The sequence below is a fragment of the Hippocampus guttulatus genome, chromosome 16 (assembly GCF_054856545.1).
Source record: "Hippocampus guttulatus isolate MCC_2025c chromosome 16, RoL_Hgut_1.0, whole genome shotgun sequence".
Taxonomy (NCBI): domain Eukaryota; kingdom Metazoa; phylum Chordata; class Actinopteri; order Syngnathiformes; family Syngnathidae; genus Hippocampus; species Hippocampus guttulatus.
Window position 1 is genome coordinate 13117769 of NC_141276.1, and position 24996 is coordinate 13142764.

The following is a 24996-nucleotide window of genomic DNA, read 5'->3' on the forward strand; positions in this document are numbered from 1 at the left end:
GCAGTGATTTTTTTTTTAATGCATATATACCGTATTCTCCACACTAAAAGGCGCACTGGATTATGAGACACACCTTCAATGAATGGCTTATTTTTTTCCCAGATATTGGACACACCGCATGATAAGACGCAATCTACAATGCATCCACTAGATGGAGCCACGCTCAAGGAAATGCCAACACAACGATCAGATGTCCGTAAAATGTATTTAATAATGCAGCGACACAGTTCACTTAACCAACAGCAAATTATAACATTGACTCGTTAACGTTGAACTCTCTTGCCGCTGCTCTATTTCCGTGTTCAACTGCATGTTGAACTCTGCGTTGTAAGCATGTCTCGAGCAAGGAGCCATTTTGGGGTCGAAATATTACTGTAATGACCAGACACAAGGCGCATAGGATTTTTAGGCGCACTGTTAGCTTTTAATAAAATGGAAGGCTTTTAGGTGTGCCTATTTAGTGCGGAAAATACGGTATCTATATTTTTGCTTTTGTGACACCATAAACTTGAAGACAAGAAAAACAAGACCGAGAAAGGGCTTTTGATGTCCAAGAAATCATTTCTTTACACGTGCGTAAGCAAGCATTGCAACGTGAGCGACGTTGAATCGCTGTACGGCTCGTTCGCCATTCACTCCATGAACTGCGTCATCTTTTCATATCCCACTAAATACGGCCACAGGTACTGTTGATCACGCAATCAGAAAGCGAGTGACACAAGACATAGACGGGAGCGACGGACGAGCCAATACGTCACTGTTGAAAAGCATTGACAACTTACGTCTGTGTCGGGACCTTTGTCAGCTCCGGGACAGGAGAAGGTTACAAACTCGTGGCAGCGTTTGTGAACTACAAAACAGCACACTGGAAAACAAAAGCAAGAGACAGATTTGCAAGTCAAAAACGGGAAAGTAGGGTGTCAAGACACACGTACAGTGAATGGGGTCAAATTTCTCTGGTCACATTTTTAGCTGGGCAACCAATCCTCTGGTAATCCTGAAAATGAGTTGAGATGCTTCATACCCATATCCAAAAATAGTGCTTGGGTGAAATCTTGAGGCATCTTGGTGGCAGGGAACTATATTGGAGTTAGTTGAGGGGCCTACTTACGACAAAAGTGATGCTCTGGCGCCATCCTGTGGTATTTTGGTACCACTGCACTATGTTGAAGTGAGCTGAAGAGCTTCATTTGGTTGCTTTGGTGCCACCCTGTGGCATTTTGTTGTCAAGGTACGATGTTGAATTAAGTTGAGGAGCTTCATTTTGACAATCGTGTTGCTTTGGCACCGCCTTGGTGCCAAGGAACTACAGTAAGTTGGAGTACAGTGCCTTTATTTGGACAAAAGTTGAGCTTTCGCGACATGTTGTTGCCAAATAACTATATTGAAGTAAATTGAGGAGCTTAATTTAGACGACCGGATTGCTTTGGCACCATCCTGGTGCCAAGCAACTACAGTATGCTGAAGTGAATACAATAACTTTATTTGGACAAAATTTGGGCTTTGGCGACATGTTGCCAAATAACTATATTTAAGTAAATTGAGGAGCTTAATTTAGACAACCGGATTAACTACAGTATGTCGAGGTGAGTCGAGTAGCTTTATTTAGACTTAAGTATTGTTTTGGTGACATGCTGGTGCCAATGAACTATGCTGAAGTGGGTAGCGGCACTTCCTTTAGACAATCGTAGTATGCCACATACAAAAGCAGGAAGAAGACACGTTTTCTTTCTCGCGCCACAGGCTCACATTTTTAAAAAGCGGTTGCAATGCTGAAAATATGTATGCTTGTAAGCCCACTTCACTTGTAAACAAGGCACAATCAACAAACCATTCTGCTTGCTTGCAAGGCCGACAAGTTTGTGGAAAGGAAAGCCAATCAAGCGCGCGCACGCACAAACGCCCACACGCTCAATCCCACACACAGAATGTCACCGGCGTCACTGATGGAAGCTGCTGCAGCCGTCGGCTAGTTCCAAGACGCCGTGGGGCATGGCACACATGACACCTGACGTCATTCGTCTTTTTTGGGGGCGGGAGGGGGGGCCCATGTACATCTGTGACAACAACAACACACTCTGTCTACTTTTGCTTGGAATGCCCCCCCGTCCCCCTTCTCACACAATCTGTCAGCTTCGGCCTGTGTCCAGATGCAAGAGAGCTAGCCGGTCATGTGCGCTGTCGTGCAAAATCAACTTTGCCACTATTTTCACTCCATTGAGTCGTCCAGTAAACATCAGCAACTTTTAGAGATAACTCTCTTATAATGAGCACTTTCAGGAGTAATGAATGTTTGCACAAGGTTGGTTCGGAGAACCGAATACTCTCCGGGAGGTGAATTTCCCCTCGGAGTGGAGGAGCAGCGAACAAATTAATCTCTTTCACTAATAAAGAGGAAATGTGAGGGAGAGAGCGGAGGGGATAAACAACTCAGCAAAATAGTTAGCCTCACACTTGTCATTGCGATGATAAACTGCCGCCACCAAAATAAAACGTAGATGCAAGCTGGATTTAGATGACACACAACTGGAGCAAACCAGCTTGCCGACAATAAAGAGGACACAAGGCCGCCAAGATAACTTCCATTTTGGATAAAGCGTCTCTATTGGGTATAGAAGCCCCGACATTGACAAATCTGGCCACAAACTTTGCAAAGTCAGCTGATTCTACGAGGTAACAAATAAATAAATGAAAAATGAGTGATATCACAAATGTGCACAATTGCTTGTATAATCACCTATTGGTCAACGAATCGATTAACCAGTATTTTTCTAATACTGCTTTGTCAATAGATGTCTTTACTGATCGTTTTGTTGGTGTTTCCTTGAGCATAGCTCCATCTAGTGGAGGCATTGTAGATTGCATCTTATAATGCTGTCCGCCCAATGTATGAAAACAATTACAAAATAGGCCATTCATTGAAGGTGCGCCTCATAATCCAGCGTGCCTTTTAGTGTGGAAAATACGGTTTATATCTACTGTATATATGTATAATTTCTAAGCATTTCTAATACAGTGAAACTCCTCTACAATGAAATCATGTTTGCAGCGAGAAATCTTTCACAACAGGTTCACTGTACCAAATTTGATCTCAGATGTAAACACATGCACACAGACAAACACGCACACACAAACGTATGTTTACACGCACACATAAACGTATGTGTGATCTTTATTTTTATTCCAATAGTGCATAAGTATGAGCACACACTTATTTGACACTTCATATAGTCAGTATAAAAAGAAAGGAAAGAAATTGCGAAATTTACGATCAGCATTCACTTACATCAATTTCTTGGATAATGTCTTTTATTTTGCTTCCCCCGTCTTTCATTTTGATCCCTTTTACCCTGTCTTCCAACGTCAGAGCGCTTCTTGTCTTAGCTGCTTGACATCCAAAGGTCCGTTTTGTAGCCATTTTAGCAATGCAACGTTCATGCTGCGTCTGAATCTAACAATAACAAATACTTCCTGGACCCGGTGGCTTTTCTTTCCACTATCTCACTGTTTCTAACTCGACCTCCCCTCGATCGCCACCCAAGACAGCGTTGCTCAGCTGTTGTCATGCAATGAACTTTTAAAGCCAGCCACGGGACGCTTCGTAGTCCTCGCTGGCCATAGTTAATGCGATGGAACTCGCCTTCTCTCTAATTAGCGCTCCAGTTAGCGTAAGGTTTTCAGCATGAAAACAAGTAAAGCATTCCAGGAAACGTTCATTTATTTGACTGTCCGTTGAGGCACAAGCAATTTACTCTGAGCAGCTAATCGGATGCATTCCACTCTATCTTCCACGGATCTAGCTACAGTATCTACACACATAGAAATTGAGGTCCTTCTTGGCCAATCGGAGGCCAGGATGATGCTCGGTAAGCCAATGGCAGAGCAGCTATGAGTATGTTGTGTTTCAGAAAACTCGGAGCTGTGTAAACCAGTGTGGTGGTTGCTGTTGCCGTTTCCGAACGAAGCAATGGAGGTCGCTGTTGGATTAAACTTCGTTGTAGTGAATCTCTTTGCGAGGCAAGAGCAGAGAAAAAGATTTCGTATCACGCAACAGGTGGTTTCTCGTTGTATGGGAAGTAGGAGAGTGGGAATGGTGTTGATGCATTTTTTCACACTCGGGGGAATTTTCGCCCATGTCGGTTTCATTGTAGAGGAGTTTCACTGTAGGTACAATAGCATTGGTATGAATAACGGTCTCGTCTCTTCCTCGCTTATTTTATTATGTCTTCAAATTTTGCTTTCAGCTTTTCAGAGTCACAATCAGCATTTCAGCTATTTATCGCCCGGCACAAATGTTATGGCGACTCTTGTGATCCACATGCTACCACCAAATGTGATTTCTGGACTCCTTAAGGCTCACGACAGATGGAAGATGGTTGACTGTATGAGCGCACTCCCACAAGCAGCCCTCTTAATTCTTCCATTGAGGCCAAAATAAGGGGGAAAAAAGAGAGAAGAAAACCAGTTCACAACCTCATTTAATCCTTGAGAAAAAGTAAGGTAATTTTTTTTCCCCCCCTCTTCTTTGGGGAAGGCTTTACAGGTCTCCACCGTCAACGAAATGAAGAAAGCATTTGCATTTGGGAGCAAAGCAGAGGAGCATGAATCATCCCGGCTTTTGTCACAGCGATTAAATCGCATTGAGGATTTATTGTGGTTGATCAGGTTTCTTCTTCTGCTCCCTGCCGTCATACAATATAGGAATCGAGGTCTCTGATGACGTCCACATTTCCATCTCGCCATCAATCATTTGGTCCTTAAAACGCACATGGAATACACGCACTCCTCACATTCTCAGTTTTGATACTCTTTGATCTCATTATGGGTGACAATTAACTGGCAAATGTTGCAAAAGAAAAATCAATGAACCTTGACTTCAGCAGTAGTTGGATGTGACATTGGGGTTGCTCATTTGCCAAAGAACACTTTTACTCGACAACTATCAGCCATAAGAAAAATCTATGGTTGCTTGCTTCCAGTCAAAATTGGCTTATGGCAAACCTGGGTGACATCACACACGCTATGATGATGAGATTTCAAATATTGACGGTTGTGTGTCCCTAAGATCATATGAGCAAAGTTTTTGGGGCCCTATGCCACTGGCAGGGTCACCAATGGAAAACTGGTCCTCGGTGAGGTACCAGACCAAGAACGACTGAGACCTCCTATTGTGCACAAGAACTTTGGAAGATGTTTTCCCCATGACCCAGATGTGGGTCACGAGGTCCCACTCGGGAACAGGCCTGGGGGTGAGGCTAATTGGTGACCGCCTGGACCCGTGGGGCCTTGACCGGCCACAGCCCGAAGAGGCAACATAAGTCCCCCTTTCCATGGGCCTCCACCTGTGGGCGGGGCCAAAGGGGTCGGGTGGAGAGTGACCTTGGCTACAGAAGCTGGCTCGAGGGATATGGAAGGTCACCTCTCTGGCAGGTAAGGAGCCTGAGCTGGTGTTTGAAGTTGAAAAGTCCCACCTAGATATAATCAGGCTGTCTCAGAGTATGTCTGCTGCATCTCCACATCGAGACGAGCTTAATGTGGTAGATCGGACATTTGGTGATGATGCCTCCTGGTGAGGTGTCCCACCTGGAGGAAGCCTCAGGGATGTCCCACAACACGTTCTCTCGGCTGGACTGGGGACACCTTGGGATTTCCTGGGAAGAGCTGGACGAAGTGACTGGGGAAAGGATAGTCTCGGCTTCACTGCTAAAACTGCTGCCCTTGCGAACTGACCCCAGATAAGCAGAAGAAAACGGACGGATGGATGGATGTTTTAAATGCAGCACCATGCTTCAGCTGTGGGTGTTGTTCAAGTCCTCTAGAAATAAAGTTGAATTGAGCGGATTCAAAAAATAACGTCTCTAATATGTCTCCTTCAATGTTCACGACAGACGGAATATCCGATTTACTCCAAAACAGTTTCCACTGACACTTTCCCAGACGGATTTGCGAGACATTTTGTCAAGCAAACCATCTGGTGTGTCAGGTTAGCGTTTAGCATCACGTCGACCAAGGGTAAACATACGGCGACAAAAACACACCCCGAGGGTCGCACCCATAAATTGTTCAACGACGTAACAACATTGTCTCAACCGAGTCTGACGGGACATGAAGGAGAACAAAGTAAATCCGGTCGTCTCAAATAAATCTCCTTTGATGACTCATGTGGCGACTGGCGAAGTGAAAGGAGTGCAGATCTCCACAGATGGTTGCGTCCAAACATTGAGGCGTGTGCGAAGTGGCGGGAGCGGGAGGTGACACACTGACATACTGTAGCGTCAGGGATGTTAGGATTAATTACTGCAAGCTTTTTTTTTTCTTTTGGTTTTGATTTTGCCAGCCTAATTGCTTCGGCGCAGCGATATGGGCATTGCAAAGCAGATTACGCAACGGCAACGTTTCCTTCTGAGGGGATGCGTGCACACATTGCAGTTTGCTCGAGAACCGAAAACAAAAAAGAGCTCATTATGCATCGTGTTTGTATGAATAATACTACCACGTGAAAACCTCGCACATCACACTGTGGAGGAAGCTCTAATCCTCTTCACACGCGCTGACCCTTTTGAAAGTGTATTTTGGCACCGGCTAATCCGGTCAAATCGGTAATATACCAAGTTATACCTTCAATGCAATTAATGGCAGTCATTCAGGAGGAAGGTTCATAGTGGAGAGAGAGCGAGATGTGAGATCGAGAAAGAAGAGATGGATAGAGAAAGACAGAGGATGATAAAAGATACGAGAGAGAGAGCTATAGACGAAGAGATAGCGAAATACAGTAGATCGACCTTCAAATAGAAAAGCAGAGAAAGACATGAACGGAGGAAGACTGAGGTGGAGTGAGAGATACAGTAGATTAACAGAATGAGCCAGATAGATGCTAGAGCAAGTGAGAAAGCCAAAGAGAAATAGACAAATAAATGGCGAGCTAGAAGGGAAAGAGAGACGGAGAGCGAGAGAGAGAGAAAGAAGATCGAGCTACAGATGGACAGCTAGCTAGAAAGAGAAAGTAAGAGATAGCTAGCTAGACAGCAAAAGAGAATGAGAGAGACTTAGGGAGAGAGAAAGAGCTACTGTACATGGAGAAAGATAGTAACAGAGAGAGAGAGAGAGAGAGAGAGAGCAAAAAGAGAGCGCGAGACCACCTGCGGGGGCCAGACCTGCACAATACCCTCCAGTCACATCCAGTCAATCTGGACCCCCGATGGTTCATTGGGAGCAAAAAGCACTTTTCTGAGTATAGAGAGAAGGATGTGCATGCGACAGGTGGAGAGATGTGCAAATGCAGCTCAACATCAAACGACTTCGGCTGTCACCGTGTTATACCCTTGGAAAGGATGCACATTGAAAAACACGTAGTTATGTCTTGTTTCAGGCAAGACGGTGGACTAGTGGCTGGCGTACGTGTCACACATGCCTCCCTGTTTTGGGGTTCTGGGTCTGAATCTCGAAAAGCTTTGCAAACGCGTTCCCCTTTTGAATCCATCCTCTTTTGCATGAACCCAACATGCATGTACGGAGTTGAGAAATGATCAATGGTGCCTGATTGTCTCTTGCCAGGTGTTGGTGGTATCAAACACTCCTTCTTTTTTCCCCCCCCCTTTTGAAGGGGAGATGTATGCGTGTTACCTCTTGGTTATTTTTAGAAGCAGCTTGGAACAAAGAGCGCTCAACCCCAGTGAGGTGCGCAAGTGAGGGAAGACATTTCCTCTCCACCTGGCCCATGGATATTTATAATTGCACAGGTGGTCCGATGCTGTGACTGGCATCCGTGTGCAAACAAACACTGGCAGATCTCAGATTAGACTGTGTGTGTGTGTGTGTGTGTGTGTGTGTGTTTGCGTGCATGTGTGAGAAAGTAAGACCGGAGAGAGTGAATGATGGGAAGAAAGCCATTTCTGTCATCAGAAAGTGCCAGTGGAAACTGTTTTGGAATAAAAACACGGAATGTTGATCCAAAAAGCTAACGGGAGTGTGACGCAGAAGCGTGACTCCTTTCAACCCGCCTGTATCGTCCGGTTCTCGTGAGAATTTGAGGAGATCAAGTGTGAAGCTTACTGAGCAACCATATCTGTTTACCACCTCGACCACTTGCACTCAACAGTGCCTTGGCACTGATACTTTTACGGTCACTGTGTGAAAGAAAAAAAAAATTTAATGAAAGACCCTTTTAAATATGTATCCGTAGGTGTGCTTTGTGTTTTGGTTTGAGTAAAATGACATTTTGTTTCATTTATTTAAGGTACAAATGGCAGAATGCGGCGGCCCGGTGTACAAGTGGTTAGCCTCAGTGCAGAGGTGCAGGGTTCGATTCCGGCTCCAGCTTTCCTGTGTGGAGTTTGCATGTTCTCCCGGTGCCCGCGTGGGTTTTCTCCGGGTACTCCGGATTCCTCCCACATTCTAAAAACACCACCAGGCCGGCTTTATATATATATATATATACACACATACACACACACACACACACACACGCATCACAAAAAACTGATGTACTGGAAAAAAAAGTCAGTACCTTTTGAAAGTCAACCTCAATGATATATTTAGGGACACCTACAGTAAAGGCATTTCTGATGAAAAAGGGTCATGACAACCAAACCACGATAGAAACCAAACGGAGGATTTTGTGAACCGTTCCATCTCTGACCATTTCCCGCCACCTTTGGGAAATCGCGTACAAGCTATAGAAACCAAACGAGAAGCATCGACCTGCCAATAAAGTGATCGGCCGCAACAAATAGAAGGTTTGGGGGTAAAAGATTGCCAAATGACAGAGACACGCTTCGAACAATGGCTGACAGCGAGCTCCACAAGGTCCGCCTCACACAGAGACGGCTTGACCTTGAAAGCATTGAGCAAGCACTTCACAAAGATGGCACATTGAAATAAGCACACAATGCTCCGAGATCAGACAAAACAATGAATGATCTTTCCTCCTTGACACAAAGCCGTAAAAGTTCTCAAGGAATTTGTGCTTATCTCAAAATCATCCCCCACAACCTCAACATTCAGAAGGATGAATAGGTAAAGCAAATCCATGCAAAAGCACTGCACCGTATAAAGAAACGGGAGAAAGCATGACATTTTGCCTCATTCAACTGCCTCCCAGTTGAAATTACCAAACCTAAAACAAACCAAACAACCACATCGGTTTGCCTTCCACTTAGCGCACAAACAGTGCAGCAACACATGTAGGCAGACAATTTAACAGCACTGAGTCATGTGTTCTTTGTCTGCACTGAAGAACTGATATTAGTGCTGTACTGATGAGCTGAGGCCGGATTTGAGGCATCCATATCGGACACTGGTGTCAAACTCAAAGCCCAGGGGCCAGATCTGGCCAGCCACATCATTTTATGTGGTCCGCGAAAGCAAATCAAACAGGTCAACTTCCATGATGGTTGCTAAAATCTCTACCAAAATTAAAACATTATCATATGTAATAAATAAAAGACTGAAATTGAATTCATTTTCTCATAACCAAACCCCTCATGACAGTAACTTAAACAATAGTTGAATAAACCGTTATTAGTGACTTTTTTTTATTTGGTTTCAGTCATAATAGCCCTCCAAGGGAAACGGGAACGAAAATGTGGCCCACGGCAAAAATGAGTTTTACACCCCTGCTATAGGATATTAGGATATCTGCCTGTCCGTCTGTCTTTGACTGACGGTGACGGTGTGGATTCATTTGGGTTAGTGTTAGGGTGTATGTGTGTGTAATAAAAATCCTCGTCTCACCCCTCGGGTGGTGTCTGTCCGTCATTCAGCTCGGCTCCTCTACCAGAGGCCGGGAAGCTTGAGGGTTCTGCGCAGTATCCTTCCTGTTCCCAGCACTGCACATTTCTGGACTGAGATGTCCGATGTTGTTTCCGGGATCTGTTGCAACCACTCATCTAGTTTGGGGGTCACTGCCCCGAGTGCTCCGACCACCACAGGCACGACTGTCACCTTTACCTTCCAGGCTCTCTCCAGCTCCTCTCTGAGCCCTTGGTATTTCTCGAGTTTCTCGTGTTCCTTCTTTCTGATGTTACCGTCACTTGGGACCGCTACATCCACTACAACGGCTTTCCTCTGCCCTTTATCTATGATCACGATATCTGGTTGGTTTGCCATTACCATCTTGTCAGTCTGGATCTGGAAGTCCCACAGGATCTTCGCTCGGTCATTCTCCACCACCTTCGGAGGTGTTTCCCATTTTGACCTTGGGGTTTCCAGTCCATACTCCGCACAGATGTTTCGGTAGACTATGCCAGCCACCTGGTGATGGCGTTCCATGTAGGCTTTCCCTGCCACCATCTTATACCCTGCAGTTATGTGTTGGATCGTGTCAGGTGCCTCTTTGCACAACCTACACCTTGGGTCTTGTCTGGTGTGGTATATCTGGGCCTCAATGGCTCTGGTGCTCAGGGGCTGCTCTTGAGCAGCCAGGATGAGCGCCTCCGTGCTGTCCTTCAGGCCAGCCCTCTCTAGCCACTGATCGGACTTCTTGAGATCAGCCACTTCAATTATGGTCCGGTGGTACATCCCGTGTAGGGGCTTGTCCTCCCATGATGGTCCCTCTTCCAGCACCTCATCCTCTGTTCCCCATTGTCTGAGACATTCTCTGAGTACGTCATTTGTTGGAGCCTTCTCCTTAATGTATTCATGGAGCTTGGATGTTTCATCCTGGACAGTGGCTCTCACACTCACGAGTCCCTGCCCTCCTTCCTTTCAGCTTGCGTACAGTCTCTGGGTGCTTGATTTGGGATGGCAGTGACCCCCAAACTAGATGAGTGGTTGCAACAGATCCCGGGAACAACATCGGACATCTCAGTCCAGAAATTTGCAGTGCTGGGAACAGCAAGGATACTGCGCAGAACCCTCAAGCTTCCTGGCCTCTGGTAGAGGACCCGAGCTGAATGGGGTACGGACACCACCCGAGGGGTGAGACGAGGATTTTTTTTTTTTATAGTGGCTGATGTTATTGTTTTTTGTCCCAACCCCATTTTTCATCAAAAACACTTGGTGTTGGTTTATCCCCTCACTTGAGCGTGATCACAATGTGTCCTGATTAATACCAAGTCGAAAGAACTACTTCTCAAATTACTGTGCCAACTCTTACTCATTAACACATCTAATTTTCAATTTGCTCTTTTTGTCAACCTTTCTCTTTTGAAATATGTAAAATATATGCAGATGGATTCAAGTGTAGATCACTGTTTTGTTTTTGTATTCCGAATCCACAAGGGGAGGCCTTGTTCAATTATTCCCAACTATAGGTGGGAGTGTTTGGCTGCCAGACGTTTATGAGTCACACAGTAGATACAATGACAAAGCATCATGAATCAAACATGACTGTGAGTGCACACACACACACGCGCGCGCGCACACACGCACACGCACGCACACACACACACACACACACACACACACACACACGCACGCACGCACGCACGCACGTGCATGCGCATTTATGGTAATTGATGGACACATGAGCACAACCAGATCTGTGCGTATAATTGTATAGCTGCCAATCATCCTAGTGCACAAAGAAAGAGACGTTTTTTGTTTTTTAAACAAGTACATATCATGGTCCATGCGGTGACGTATCACCTGCCAAGTCGCAGGTGCCACAGTGGTAGTAATGTAATGCGTCTGTCTAATTGGGAGCCTTCCAGACACTCCGAAGTCTGACACAGCTGCACAGGGACAATATTAGACTAAGCAAGACTGGGTGTCAACAGGAGCCGAGAACAAGCACACATGTAAATACACATGCTAAAAAAAGGCACCAACCTAATTATGCGGTAACGCGGCGGGTGGCTGCGGTAATGAATTTCTTGATGGATTCTAATTGTGCAGACTAGCAAGAGAAGAAGACCAGTTGTGGTAGTTTCTTTTCACCATACTCCAAACCTGACTAATAATGCGGTGGATAATTTCTATTTTGCTCATCTGGACGTGGATTTGTTGTACTGACCAAAACAGATCTGGGCCATGAGCCCAAATATGCACTAAAAGTTGCTACCACCATCATGCTTGATGTCAAACTTGGCATCAGCAAATATTTTGCTGGTGTTTCTTGTGGAGATAAAAGCCACCAATGCAAGGTGTGGCAGAAATTATAAGATTTTTCTTATGGGCCACTTTTGTCTTCAGTTTAACAGCCCAAAGTGTGTTGGACAGTGATGCCGGTAACGCATTTGAAAGTAACGTGTTACTCAAATACAGCATATCCCTTCTTTTGCACTGAGAACTAATCTAATGCATTACTCTTCTTGATGAAGTAATCTCACGACAGCTACTTTGCAGGATTTCAATTTGTCCCAGAGGGGCAATCAATGGTGACAAGCACTTCATAGAAAGCTTACTGTCACTTCGCATTTCTCCATTTTGTGGTTGTAGTGCCGTTAGCTGCCACTTGGGCGCAGGAGTGAGTGACATTTGATAACACGAATGTTTTTCAAACACGGTTTTCTCTCATATATGAACGTGGACAAAAACATATAAAACACAGGAGGAGATGTGTACATTACAGAACGTGTAAGAAATTTGCACGAGCAGTCAAAAAAAACAACCCCCCCCCCAAAAAAACAACAACAACAAAAAAACGGTCGCACTTTCAAGCGCACCAAAACAACATTTGACACTTGACGGATATAACAAGAGCTATTCAAGCCTCAGAGGACATGCAATCAACTCAGCTGCTCATGATACACAATAAATGTGTCACATACTGTATATAAACACCACAAAAAAAAACATCTTGCATCATCTTGCAATTGCATCAATGACGAACGTCTCACTGGACGAGCAGCCTGCGTCCAATTTATATCAATTGCGTTTGACGAAACGGTGTGAGATTTCATCAAACGCCGCACGACACGTCTTTCCAGAGGTGCCTCGGCTGAGTGGCATGAATCAAACGGGGAGCCGTTGCAATAGTATGATTCATATTGCTACGCGCTGCGAAGAGGCGAGTCACTCGGGCAAACAAACACGGCACTCCAAAATTCGGATGAATCATTCTAACCTTTGGCAAGCGTGGAAAATCAGGTTGTAAATCACAAAAAAAAAAAAAATCTGTGTTGGGGGGGGAACCAGTGAGACAACATCAAATGTGGACAAGTCTTTTATTCTTAAGAGGTCAATCGATATGGAAGGACGTTTGAACACAAGCATTGCACACTCTGCGCTAAAGCTCTGAATTGACTAGTCGATGAGTTGACTTTCCCACGTCGCATTAATGATCATCTCTTGAAGTCGACTAATCACTCCTCACGTGTTTTGGGCATCTCGTCTTCCAGTCTGCATTCTTAATTGAATTTTTTGTTGGGGGTGGATGTACATATTAGCATTAGCTAACACGTTAGCTTCTGTTAAGCCCCGAAAACTGGATTTCAGCAAGACAAGAAATGGTGTCTTAATCATTGGATTCGTGGACTGGTCAATGAGTCGAATTTATCTCATCGTGCTGACGCTCAAGTCGTGAAGTCGACTAATCGTTAATGACGTATTTTTGGCATCTCATCCTCCAGTTTGCAATCTGCATTGAGTTTTTGGGATGCACATATGACCATTATGATAAAACCGTAATAGAGACTGCATTTTCCACTCTTGATGAGCCGAGACACATATCCTACTTCAGTAAAATCTTGCAGCACACCCACAAAGTATGGCACCAAATCATATACTTGAAGATGAAGTCTCAATTTACTGACAAACTTACTCAGTGTAAAATACGGATCCCGTTTAGTTGAACACAAAGCACTTGTACTTGCAGGAATTGAAGGAACATGCGAAAACATTTGGAACATTTAAGTGATATTGGATCATTTCTGGTGGCATATTGGTAAGCAGTCACTGGATTAGGACACCTGGGAACTGTTTTCAAAACAAACCCAATTTAGCATTAAAACCACTTCCTAGGTGTCATTTTAGGGCAAAAATTCTCCAAATTGTTACTTTCAGAGTGCATTTGAGAGCAAACACATCGTGCTGTTCTTAAGCCCTCAAGAAGTCCCTTATATATATACACAGGTATATATATATATATACAGTATTATTTTTTTTGTGCGGCATGAAAAGTGCAAAGCCCCAGAGAAAGGCAGTCATGCTGTATTGAGGTCAAGAGACTTGAGCCAGAAAACATGGCCGCTGCGAGCGTCAAGCGATTGGCTCGACTGTCGTGTTACTTCAGCAGCTTTAATGCTGATTCACAGCACTGGATGGACAGAAGGATGCGGGAGGGAGGAAAAGGATGGCTCCTCTCATCACTCTGGATCGCTTGCGCTGCGCTAATTGGCTCACTTCATCCACATACTTGCATCCACGCCTGTGTGGAGCCTTTAGTGGAGGCCGGGCATGGCTTCTATCATTTGGAAGGAGGAGGATCAACTGGAACAAAAGCCAGCAGCTGTGGTGAAATGGCATTTTTTTTTTCTAGAAGGTTCTTGCAATCCCCACTTGCGATCTCTCCCATTCCTTTCCACCTACTTATTTATTTATTTATTTATCTTTTTTGTCAGCACGTTTAATTCACCAAATTGAGTTTTGCTGTGATGGATGGATATATTTAAGATATCAGTTTAAAAGCACCTGCACTGAAAATTAAAGAAACTCGAGATCATGTCAGCATTTAACTACCATATGAAGTCCTGTGCAGTGGACCCTCTCGATTCATCAAGGCCAGCTTACGAATAGCGAAAATCTGTGTATAACTGATGCCCATTATAAATTATCTGGGAAAAAAAATAATCAAACATTTTTTGCTAAAAAAATAAACCACCAATAAGCGTTTTCCATGAAAAACCGAGACAGGTGTAACATTTGCAAGCAGCTGCAAGGGCTGGCACGTCTAAAAGGAGTGAAGTAAATCCGACAGACTTGCTACTGAGGCAGGTAAAATGGCTAACTGGTCTCATTCTTTGCAAATGGGAAACAATATATGCCGGCAAGCATTAACCCTTTGTCTGTCTACATGTGGTCCTGCACCGTTTGTGTTTAAGGGGACGAAATTTGAGCAATATCAGATTTGAGCAGGTCATTATATCGCAACTGAGTTTTTTTTCTACATCCACTGATCAATAATGAAATCACTGCTGAAATCGGTGTGTTACAATGCATAATTAGGAACAATGAGGGATCCGGGGCAGTTAAAGGTTTGAATAATTTTTTGTGGCCTTCCACAGAAGCAGCTGCAAGTAAATTAAAAACAGAAACCACTTCCCAAAAATGGAGACAATGAGCCCTTTTCAGAGCCTGGCCCTCTTTCCACGATGAACCCTCTGATTGATTTGGATTGCTTGCAAACGCTGGCACGACGAGTGCACGCACACAGCGTCCTTTCACATCACCTAGTTCCTCCTGCTCCCTTCCACTTCTCTGGCCTGCCGGTGCAGATGGACCCAAGGCTGCTTTCTTTTATTCTCCACATTCCGCTGGGATAGACAAGCTGGTGACTGGATGACATTTTGTGCTGGTTATTGTCCGAAAGGGCAAAGTAGTCTGAATGTGCTCGGAGTAGCTACAGGACAGACTGTTTCTTGCCGTATTTATCACAAGTGGGTAAACCAAGTGAGTACGAGGGTTGGAAAATCACAGCTATTTTCAATGCCGGAATCTGTTGTTGGAAAATGATGGAAATAAATGGGAGTATAGCAGTCATTTACTAAATAGATCATTGGCGCAAGATGTATTCACTAATGTGGACAATTTCGTCAACTGGAATCCAACCATTGACTGAAGGAATCAGTCACTTACGTTTTTCAGTGGGTTGGCGTGGGAGAGGGTTTCGTCAGTCTTTGAACAATTCAGAGTGGTAAACCAGGGTAACTAACACATCTCGAGTGATGACGGCGTTGCATAGCTTTGAATTTTATACATGAATTTGGGCATTGAATTACTCTCAAGGCGGCCCGGTGGTCCAGTGGTTAGCGCGTCGACCTCATAGTGCAGAGGTACTGGGTTCTATTTCAGGAGTTTGCATGTTCTTGCGTGGGTTTTCTCCGGGTACTCCGGTTTCCTCCCACGTTCCAAAAACATACATGGCAGGCTGATTGAACACTCCAAATTGTCCCTAAGTGTGAATGTGAGCGCTGATGGTTGTTTGTCTCTGTGTGCCCTGCGATTGGCGACCGGTTCAGGGTGTCCCCCACCTGCTGCCCGAAGACAGCTGGGATGGACTCCAGATGCCCCGCGACCCTTGTCGCTTGTCGCGGTTCATTAAACGGTTCAGAAAATGGATGGATGGAATTCCTCTCAATTGCCACTTCATGGCATGTTTCCAATTCCAAATTTTCCCAAACTGCTCATCTGAATTTCCCATGCATATTTCCTTGAAATTCTCCATCGATTCAGTCGAGAGCAGTGTGTTCTTAACCTGGGTTCGATCGACCCCAGGGGTTCGGTGAGTCGGTCTCAGGGTTCGACGGAGCCTCTGCCATGGAGGGTAAGAGACAAGCGACTCAACATGCTAATTAGTTTAGTGACACGCCCACTTGGCCATCACTGGCTGCAGATGATCACATGACATTGCTTGTCCAATCAGTACTGCGGGAAATTTAGTTCGCTTAGGAGTCAACGTGTGACTGTCGTGATAGTACGTCATGAATTTAAAAAAACAAAAAAAACAAAAAACACATCTCTTGATATTTTATTTAATTTTTTTCTGTTTTTAATGCAGGTTTTTTTTATATCTTGAATTTATAAAAATATACAGTATATATTTGTAACTCATGAAGGGTTCGGTGAATGTGCGTTGGGTTCGGTACCTCTAGAAAGGTTAAGAATCACTGGTCTAGACTGATGCACTCCAGATATTATTGGATTTCAAAGTAACTTTTGGTCCCATTTCCTGGAATACAGAGCTACACTTCTGTTCTTTGTCCAGTATACTCATTTTGTAGTTGATGAATAGCTCATCTGGTGACACAGTGGTCGACTGGTTAGGTCGTCCGGCTCACAGCGCAAAGGTCCGGTGTTCCATTTCGAGCTCTGCCCTTCCTGTATCGAGTTTGCACGTTCTCCCCCGTGCCTGCGTGGGCTTTCTCCAAGGACTCCAGTTTCCTCTCACATTCCAAAAATTATGCGTGGCAGGTTAATGGAACACTCCAAATTGTCCCTAGTTACAAATGGTTGTTTGTCTATGTGTGCCCTGCGATTGACTGGCAACCATTTGAGGGTGTACCCCGCCTACTGCCCGAAGACAGCTGGGATAGGCTCCAGTACGCCTGGGAACCTGGTGAGGGGAAGCGGCTAAGATAATGGATGGATGGCTCATCTACAAACATCCCTGCAGCAGCATTATTAACACTGGCCTAAAAGCATCTCTGAAACTACCATCACTATGACAACCTGCCGTTGTAGCAGAACCATTTCAATGGACTGAAATTGGTGGATATATGATTCCACCATGCTTCAGCCACACTGAGTTGTTCGTAAATTTTACAATATGTGGAGTACAGTAATTCATGTCAATTACTAGCTCCAAGAATATTCTTTTGTCATCGTAACATGACATTAGCTTATCTAAACGGCTACCGTCGTGTGCGTGTCACTTGAAATCAAAAGTTGTGTTTGCGTTTTAATCCATCCATCCACTCTGATCCGTTTATCCTCACAGGGCGTGCCGGAGCCTCTCCCAGCTGACTTAGGGCAGTAGGCGGGGTACACGCAACTGTTTGCCAGCCAATCCCAGGGCACACAGACAAACAAACATTGCTGCTTACAATCGCACCTCGGGACAATTTAAAGTGTTCCATTAACCTGCCATGCATGTTTTTGAAATGTGGGAGGAAACCGGAGTAACTGGAGAAAACCCACGCAGGCCTCGGGGAGAACATGCAAACTCTACACAGGAAGGACGGAGCCGGAATTGAACCCTACACCTCTGCACCGTGAGGTGGACGTGCTAACAAGTTTTTGTAAATATGTTGATGGGTTCATTTCGTTAGGGGAACGTGCTAAGGCATAGCATCGGTGTTGTAGCAGCTATTGAATACAAATGGTGGAGCAAAACCTGTAGACATGATCAAATAATACTCACGCGCATATATTCTTATCCTCTGCATCTCACTGAAGAGTGACCACCCCCGTGTATATCCGTTTGTCTGCATGACACAACCCACAGGTGGCCAAGGCAGGCAGAGGAGCAACACAATGTCTATTGAATTGCAGGATGCATAGAAGTGAATGAAAAACAGTTGTGAAAAGGTTGCAATAGAATCTCCACACACCTTTATGGGCAATAACTGCAATTCCACTTTGAATGCAAACTTTGCAAATGTGATGAAAGTGAGGCGTACTTTGGCCTTTATTCACAACGGTGAGAATAAGAAGAGATGTCGACTTGAAAGCTACGCGGTTGAGATGAAGAGAAATCTCAATGCGTAAACAGATTCACACAAATCAACAAGACAAACTCCCTCCGGAGCTTTCATCAGTGGGACCCTGTGGAGAATAAATGCTAATATAAGGAGAAGGATTCCTTCCCCTCGTTGTCGGACGCCAAAATAAACACTCTGGCATATCGCCCCCCGTGGTGCCTGTTGCTATATTTGTTCCGATCGGACCAGGAAGGCTGGGAAAGACGCTCCCGTGCACCTTCAATTAAGCAACTCAGACGAGATATATGCACTACTCCAATTTACAGCCTCGATAGTACTCGCATTTCCACAAGTCGTGGCTGAGAGTGTTGATGTATTTAATTGAAGACGAGCAGAGGCCTTTATTTGAATGCATTTCTGGCGTGACGTCAAACAACATTTGCGGTACAATATATTATCTGCATTTTGGATACAATGCTGCAAGGGCAGCACGAGCAGTGGACAGCATTATATGAATAAAATGCAACCCAAATTGAAGTTGACAGCTAATGGGGAAAAAAAACCCCCAACAACATTTTCAGTAGTTTGTGTGAGGTCACACGCAGGGGCAAATTTGTATATTTCAATGTGTTTACGGTGTTAAATGTGTTTCCTGTGATGTAGACAGATGGAGTGGAAGGTAAAAAAAAAAAAAGAGAGCGAGGTGTGATGATGACTAAAAGCTGCGCCTCAGTCTCTTTCTGGATGACCCTCAAAATGCGCATGCACACACACATAGATATGCTGGCTTCCAGCACCACGGGAGCAGGAAGGAGGAACACACGCTTCAGAAAACTGGCACACACATTAAACTCTCCCTCCACCACCCCCACCCCCCTGCATCTTTGTCCTTGTACAGAAATAGCAGAAATATTACTCTGAGGCTGGTGAAGTCCCATGTGTCCAGCCCAGGCCCCCCCACTCCATTCAATGTGTCTTTTTACACTGCGCCATATTCATTATTTATCTTTTCTGGTTGTTTTTATCTTTTGCCTTATCTCAAGACACGATACAATTTTTCCTTTGGCTTTTTCTTCAGGAAAGGTCGATACCAGGAGAAGCTTTCTGAGTTAGCATCATGCAAGAGCCACTAGCTCGCGAGCAGTGGACATGCCACTTTTCAAAGTTAAGGTAGTTTAACCCTATGTTTCAAAAAAGGCTCCGATACTACACCCCGATACCACTTTACAAGCCTGACTAAAACTCTGACAAGATGGAGTAGAAGCCACATCAGTCATGTGGAGATAATTTAAGGAAACAGTCTTTGTATTTTATGTATTTATTTATTTTTTAGCGGCCTTAACACACAGAGAAACTAGCATAGATTGCGACGTGTTTGTTGACGTAGTTGACTCTGGGGTCTATTTTGGGAGACAGGTGCACTCTGTGTGAAAACCGGCACATTTTCGTGCCGGAATAAGTCTAGTTCAGTGGTCCTCAACTAGAAATTCTGTAGGTCCACTTTTTTTTTTTTTTAATAAGACCAAGGTCCGGTCCCATGCACGGCGGTCATGGGCAGCAGGGCTATATGCCCATTTAGTATGGTCAAGCCAAGCTTATACAAATCAACACTCCTCACAACCAACCAATAATGGGGTGCATGAAAATAACAATTATTCACTTTGCGAGTACACAACAAATAATGAGAGGTATTGTGTTGAGGCACAGGAACTCCTTTATTTTGTTAAGTTGTGCCTGCTTAATAACAGAAATAGCCCTTTTAGGGAAATAAGACATTTTTACTTTAACTTTGTTAAACAGTAGTTGTCTTTTTTTCCCTTAATTTAACAAAAACAAAATACTAATTTTACCAAAATAAATACTAAAGATGAAAACAAAAATATCCTTTTCATTTGTACAATTCCCCTTTTCACATCCCCTCTGAAATCACTGAAAAATATATCAGAAGAGGAGTTAAGAACCATTTTAAATACTGACACAAGGGAGCACAGGAATGTGCAGTGCTGTTCTTCCACTAAAGGTGAATGCAATGTCTGAGGCATGCAAATATTATTTGAGGACGCCATTGGGATGTTCATTTACCATGTTGCGGTGTTCTGCTGTTAAACAACTGCAAAGATCCCCGGGTAGATGAGAGCAAAACTGCACACAATCGAAACCTCCCGCGATTCGTTTTGTCTAATTGTCTGTGTGCGGCTCTCCTGGGCTGAAGCTGTGAGCACACTGTGGCGTCGCGCATGCGTCTGTTTCCTGACACAATCATCCATTTTGAATGAGAGTGTATTGGGATAGATGCGTGCTGACGCTTATGTGTGGGCACACCTTAAGTTCAGAGGAGCCAATCAGCGCATCGTTATCGCCGACATGCCCTGCTCAGTCAGGGTCTCCAGTTCGTCAAACATTATACACACACAGTCGCGCTGCTGCGGTCCTCAGCAATACATCTGTTAGTGCACGCAAAGAATACAACGGATAATTTTAACAAGCGATGGCGGTAATGCGCAGATTATAGTCCAAAAATATCAAATGTATAACGTAAAAGTCACTTATAATTTATTATTTTATACAATTTGCCAAGGGTCCGGACAGAGGAGGTCCGGACAGAGGAGGTCGGCGGTCCGGTCGTGGATCGCGGTCCGCCAGTTGAGGAAGACTGGTCTAGTTTATCATGTTTGGGAAGTTGACAGACCGCGCTGCGCCTTGCTGAATGGTCTGTTATGTGCCCATGGCGGACCTGACAATTTGGTGAGAGAAAGTAGGCTGGACTTTAGACCAGGTGAAACCAGGTCTAAGTTGTGGGGAATGTGATGTGAGGTGATTTGGGTGGATTTGATCGATGAGGAGGAAGACAGATTCCACGTCGCTGATATGTATAGTGTACATCAATGCATTTCATTCATAAAATACAGCGTCGGTGTGCACTGAACCCTTCGAATCATTGTCGTAATATATTAATTAAATACATTATTATTATTATTAAAATCATTATTATTTTTCACACATTTTGAAAAGCACTCCCTGACAGCAGCGCAAGTGTGTCTGTGTGTGATAACCCCCCTACACACACACACACACACACACACAGACACACACACACACACACACACACACTGCGGATCAGGAGTGAAGGGTAGTCAGTCTCAAAGTGCCCACTTCAGAGCGGCCAACTTAACATCATCCGCAACTCCTTGTAAAACTACTTTGCTGGTCTCCTGCACGGATTCCAGCGAGTCCGTTATGTTTCTGCCAAGTCTCTGTTTCTCTCTGTCTCTGCCAAGTAGACCGCACGGTTCTCCTGCGCTGAATTTAAAGGGAATGAGCACAGCCACCTTGATTGGCCGAGAATCAAGTCGGCTGTGTTCACTCCCACAATGGCGCAAACGCACCACTTATAAGTGTGGCCCATCTACGAAAATACCAACATACCAAAACTCCACATATTCACACAGTTAGACAGGGATGTCACTTTTACATAGTGCCTCCTAGTGTTCAGACTGAGACATCACATAACTGAAATGCCTTGTGTTACAGCCTGCATTTAAGTGAAATCACTTTCTCTATTTTTATAGGGGTCCAGAATCAGTGTCAGTTCACATCTGGACCGCTACACGTCAAGTTTATTTTTGAATTTGAGTGAATTGACAAACTTCCACCATCTGCTTGAATGCTGTCATATTTTCTTAAGACACCCAAGGAGGACGGTTTAATATGAAGTAATTTTGAACAGAACATAGCATAGCATAACCTTGCTTTTGAAAACAAAGAATGTAGAAGCAAAGATTAAAGAAAGAGAGAGAGATTTGGGAAAAGAAAGTAGAAAAGGAGCAAAAACAAATGGATAAAACGGATCAAATTGTAAGCGCATACTACGTTTGATCACCGGAATGCTTTGTGGGCAGGCTGCTGCTTTAAAACAGAAAAAAAAACCAAAAAAAAAAACCTTTCCAACTCACAATTGCCAAACACACACAGTATATGAAGGCGTTCGTCCCCTCGTGACCTTTTCACGGTTGACTCTAATCTTTAATAAAAACATCCATTCATTCATTCATCTTCCGTACCGCTTGATCCTCACTAGGGTCGCGGGGGGTGCTGGAGCCTATCCCAGCTGTCTTCGGGCAGTAGGCGGGGGACACCCTGAATCGGTTGCCAGCCAATCGCAGGGCACACAGAGACGAACAACCATCCGCGCTCACACTCACACCTAGGGCCAATTTAGAGCGTTCAAACAGCCTGCCACGCATGTTTTTGGAATGTGGGAGGAAACCGGAGCACCCGGGGAAAACCCACGCAGGCCCGGGGAGAACATGCAAACTCCACACAGGGAGGCCGGAGCTGGAATCGAACCCGGTACCTCTGCACCGTGAAGCCGACGAACTAACCACTGGACTACCGCCCCTTAATAAAAACAATGGTCCCGAAATAAGCAGAACCGGATTCCCGTCTTATGATGAGGGTGCTGGCAAACATGTTCTCATTGCTTTCTGTCCTTGGATTCTCAAGCGTCTCGGCTGAATGACTCTCATTTACACAGTGCTCCGCTCACTTCATGTGGGTCAAGCCTGAAATCTCTTCAAATCCAAAATAGCCGCAGGTGTAATCACCTCCGAATTCATTGAGCACAGCTGGAGAGGTGGGGTGTGTCGAGGTGAGCCGCTCACTCTGCTCTAATTTTCCCCCGAGGAGACGGCAAAGCACACGTACACAACAGACACGGGACTCCTTTATTGATCTCTTCAGCGCCGGTCCAAGCCATGAGGTCACACCTATGGCTTATTATGTTGCTATGGCGACAGATGGGCAAGTGGATAAGAGTAGGGAGCGTTAATGGGGTGAAATGTCTCGTGCTGCTGATGATGTCTTTTCTATATATCATCGTGGGTCGATCACGGATGATAGCACTTCAGAGCGCCCTGCTCAGATTTAACGGCACACTGATCTAGTACAAAAACACATAACGAGTTGCCACCCTCCTTAAACGGGCCACTCCTACCATTAATGATGGCTATGTGGGTCACATGAGTAGTCAGGAATACAAAAACGGGGAAGGTATAAAGCATATACAGTCAATTGGCATATAAAAGGCAAAAGAAGCCGCAAGGCTGTGTTCCTTTCTCTTTCTTGTTTGCTCAAATACTGTTTTGCCTTTTATGGTGGAAAAGGAGCCGATTAGGGAAAGAGCATGTGTCATCTTATTACACAGCTTTGTGTCTCAGCAAAAAAATACGACAGTAGCTCTCCCGACAATTAAGGACCCACTCCCGGCTGAGTAACGCCTCCCCAAAAGACCTCTTTTTTTTTTTTTTTTTTATGTCACTAGATGACATTGTGTTATACAAGCACAACACCGTGACATGATCTGCTCAGACAGTCTGCGAAAACGAAATATTGCACTTGTGGCAGTCACTGCTGCGCAGAGAAAGGGGCTGATGTGAAAAATCCTAGTGGATTTTGCTCTGCGGGGAGCGCTTTAGAATAGCACGGCCACATTCACATCCGATTCAAAGCAACCATAGAAACCAAAGCTGTAGATCCTTTCATGAATCATCACTTAAGGATCATTGGGAAACAAAAGGGCTGCTATTGTCTCTGTTTTGCTCCAAAGCTGTGCGTTGCTTTATCTGGCAAGAATGTACAGTAACTTTGAAAGATGAAAGCACAAATACGAGTGTGTTGCTTTGAACGGTTTTGTGACAGGGCAGGACAACGTGCAGGGCTTGTGCGTGAGAAGATCTGGGTCACTTCCGCTTATATGTCAAAAACATGGCGCTTTGTGGGGCCATGAAGCCTGCAGGCTCCTGCGAGGCACACGCAAACACACAACCTGTTTTTTGGATACTTTTCAAGATGTTACAAGGAGATTTGCGCACCTACTGTATTCTTATTGTTGTTGTTGCCTTCAACTTAAACAGTATGTATATATTCTTCCTTAATTGCAGAGGATGAAGAATATAGGCCAGGGAGTATTGCTGTCGTACCTTTCTAGATACATGTGTTGCGCCACCTTTTGTGTTCAAATATCAGTTGGTAGAGGGTTGTAACACCACAACACTGATCTTATCCGTTATCCCGTATGTGTGGTTTTCAATTGTTTGTTCACATTTATCCACAGCTGACACGATCCTAAAAAGAACCAGCTGGAATGTGGATCCCAAAAATGCAGACTCAGATAAACTGCTTTACAAAAAAATATGTACACCGAAAAATGAAGTACCGACAAAATATAAACAGAAATCGCTGGCAACAACAAGCCAGGAAAACCAGATATGAACAGAACGTGCTTGTAAGATGCAAGGTAAATTTGACAACCGTAAGTAGTCAAAATGAAATGGCAAAATCTAAACACATGAAACTTAAAGTAGTCCATAATCCCTTAAGTACCAAAAGACTTTCTGAACAAGAATCTAGAATGACTATGAACGTGGGCAAGAGATCTCGAAAATATCACTTGAGCATACACAGCGAGCAAGGTCAATAATACGACAAGAGACTAGGCAGCCTGGCAGTTTTTAAATACATGGTAGGCTTGATTGGAAAAAAGGTGCACCGGCTGGAGAGGCACACCCTCCACTCCTGCTGTTGCTGAAAAAAACAAAAAACACAGACCGAGCAAAACCATGACAGCAAAACAATGTCTTTGTTTTGAGGAAATGTATACCACTCTTTGTTTTATGTTTAGTTTGACAGTAAACTTCAA

At 44.5% G+C, this 24996-nt stretch overlaps 1 protein-coding gene across 1 annotated transcript in view; it reads right to left on the reverse strand.

The window, feature by feature from the left end:
* Positions 1–24996, reverse strand: part of prkcab (protein kinase C, alpha, b) — an 89560-nt gene that overhangs the window by 57355 nt on the left and 7209 nt on the right. The window contains exon 3 of the mRNA XM_086133771.1: positions 783–865. Within this exon, the coding sequence (XP_085989897.1) occupies positions 783–865 (83 nt within the window). The remainder of the gene's footprint in view (positions 1–782; positions 866–24996) is intronic.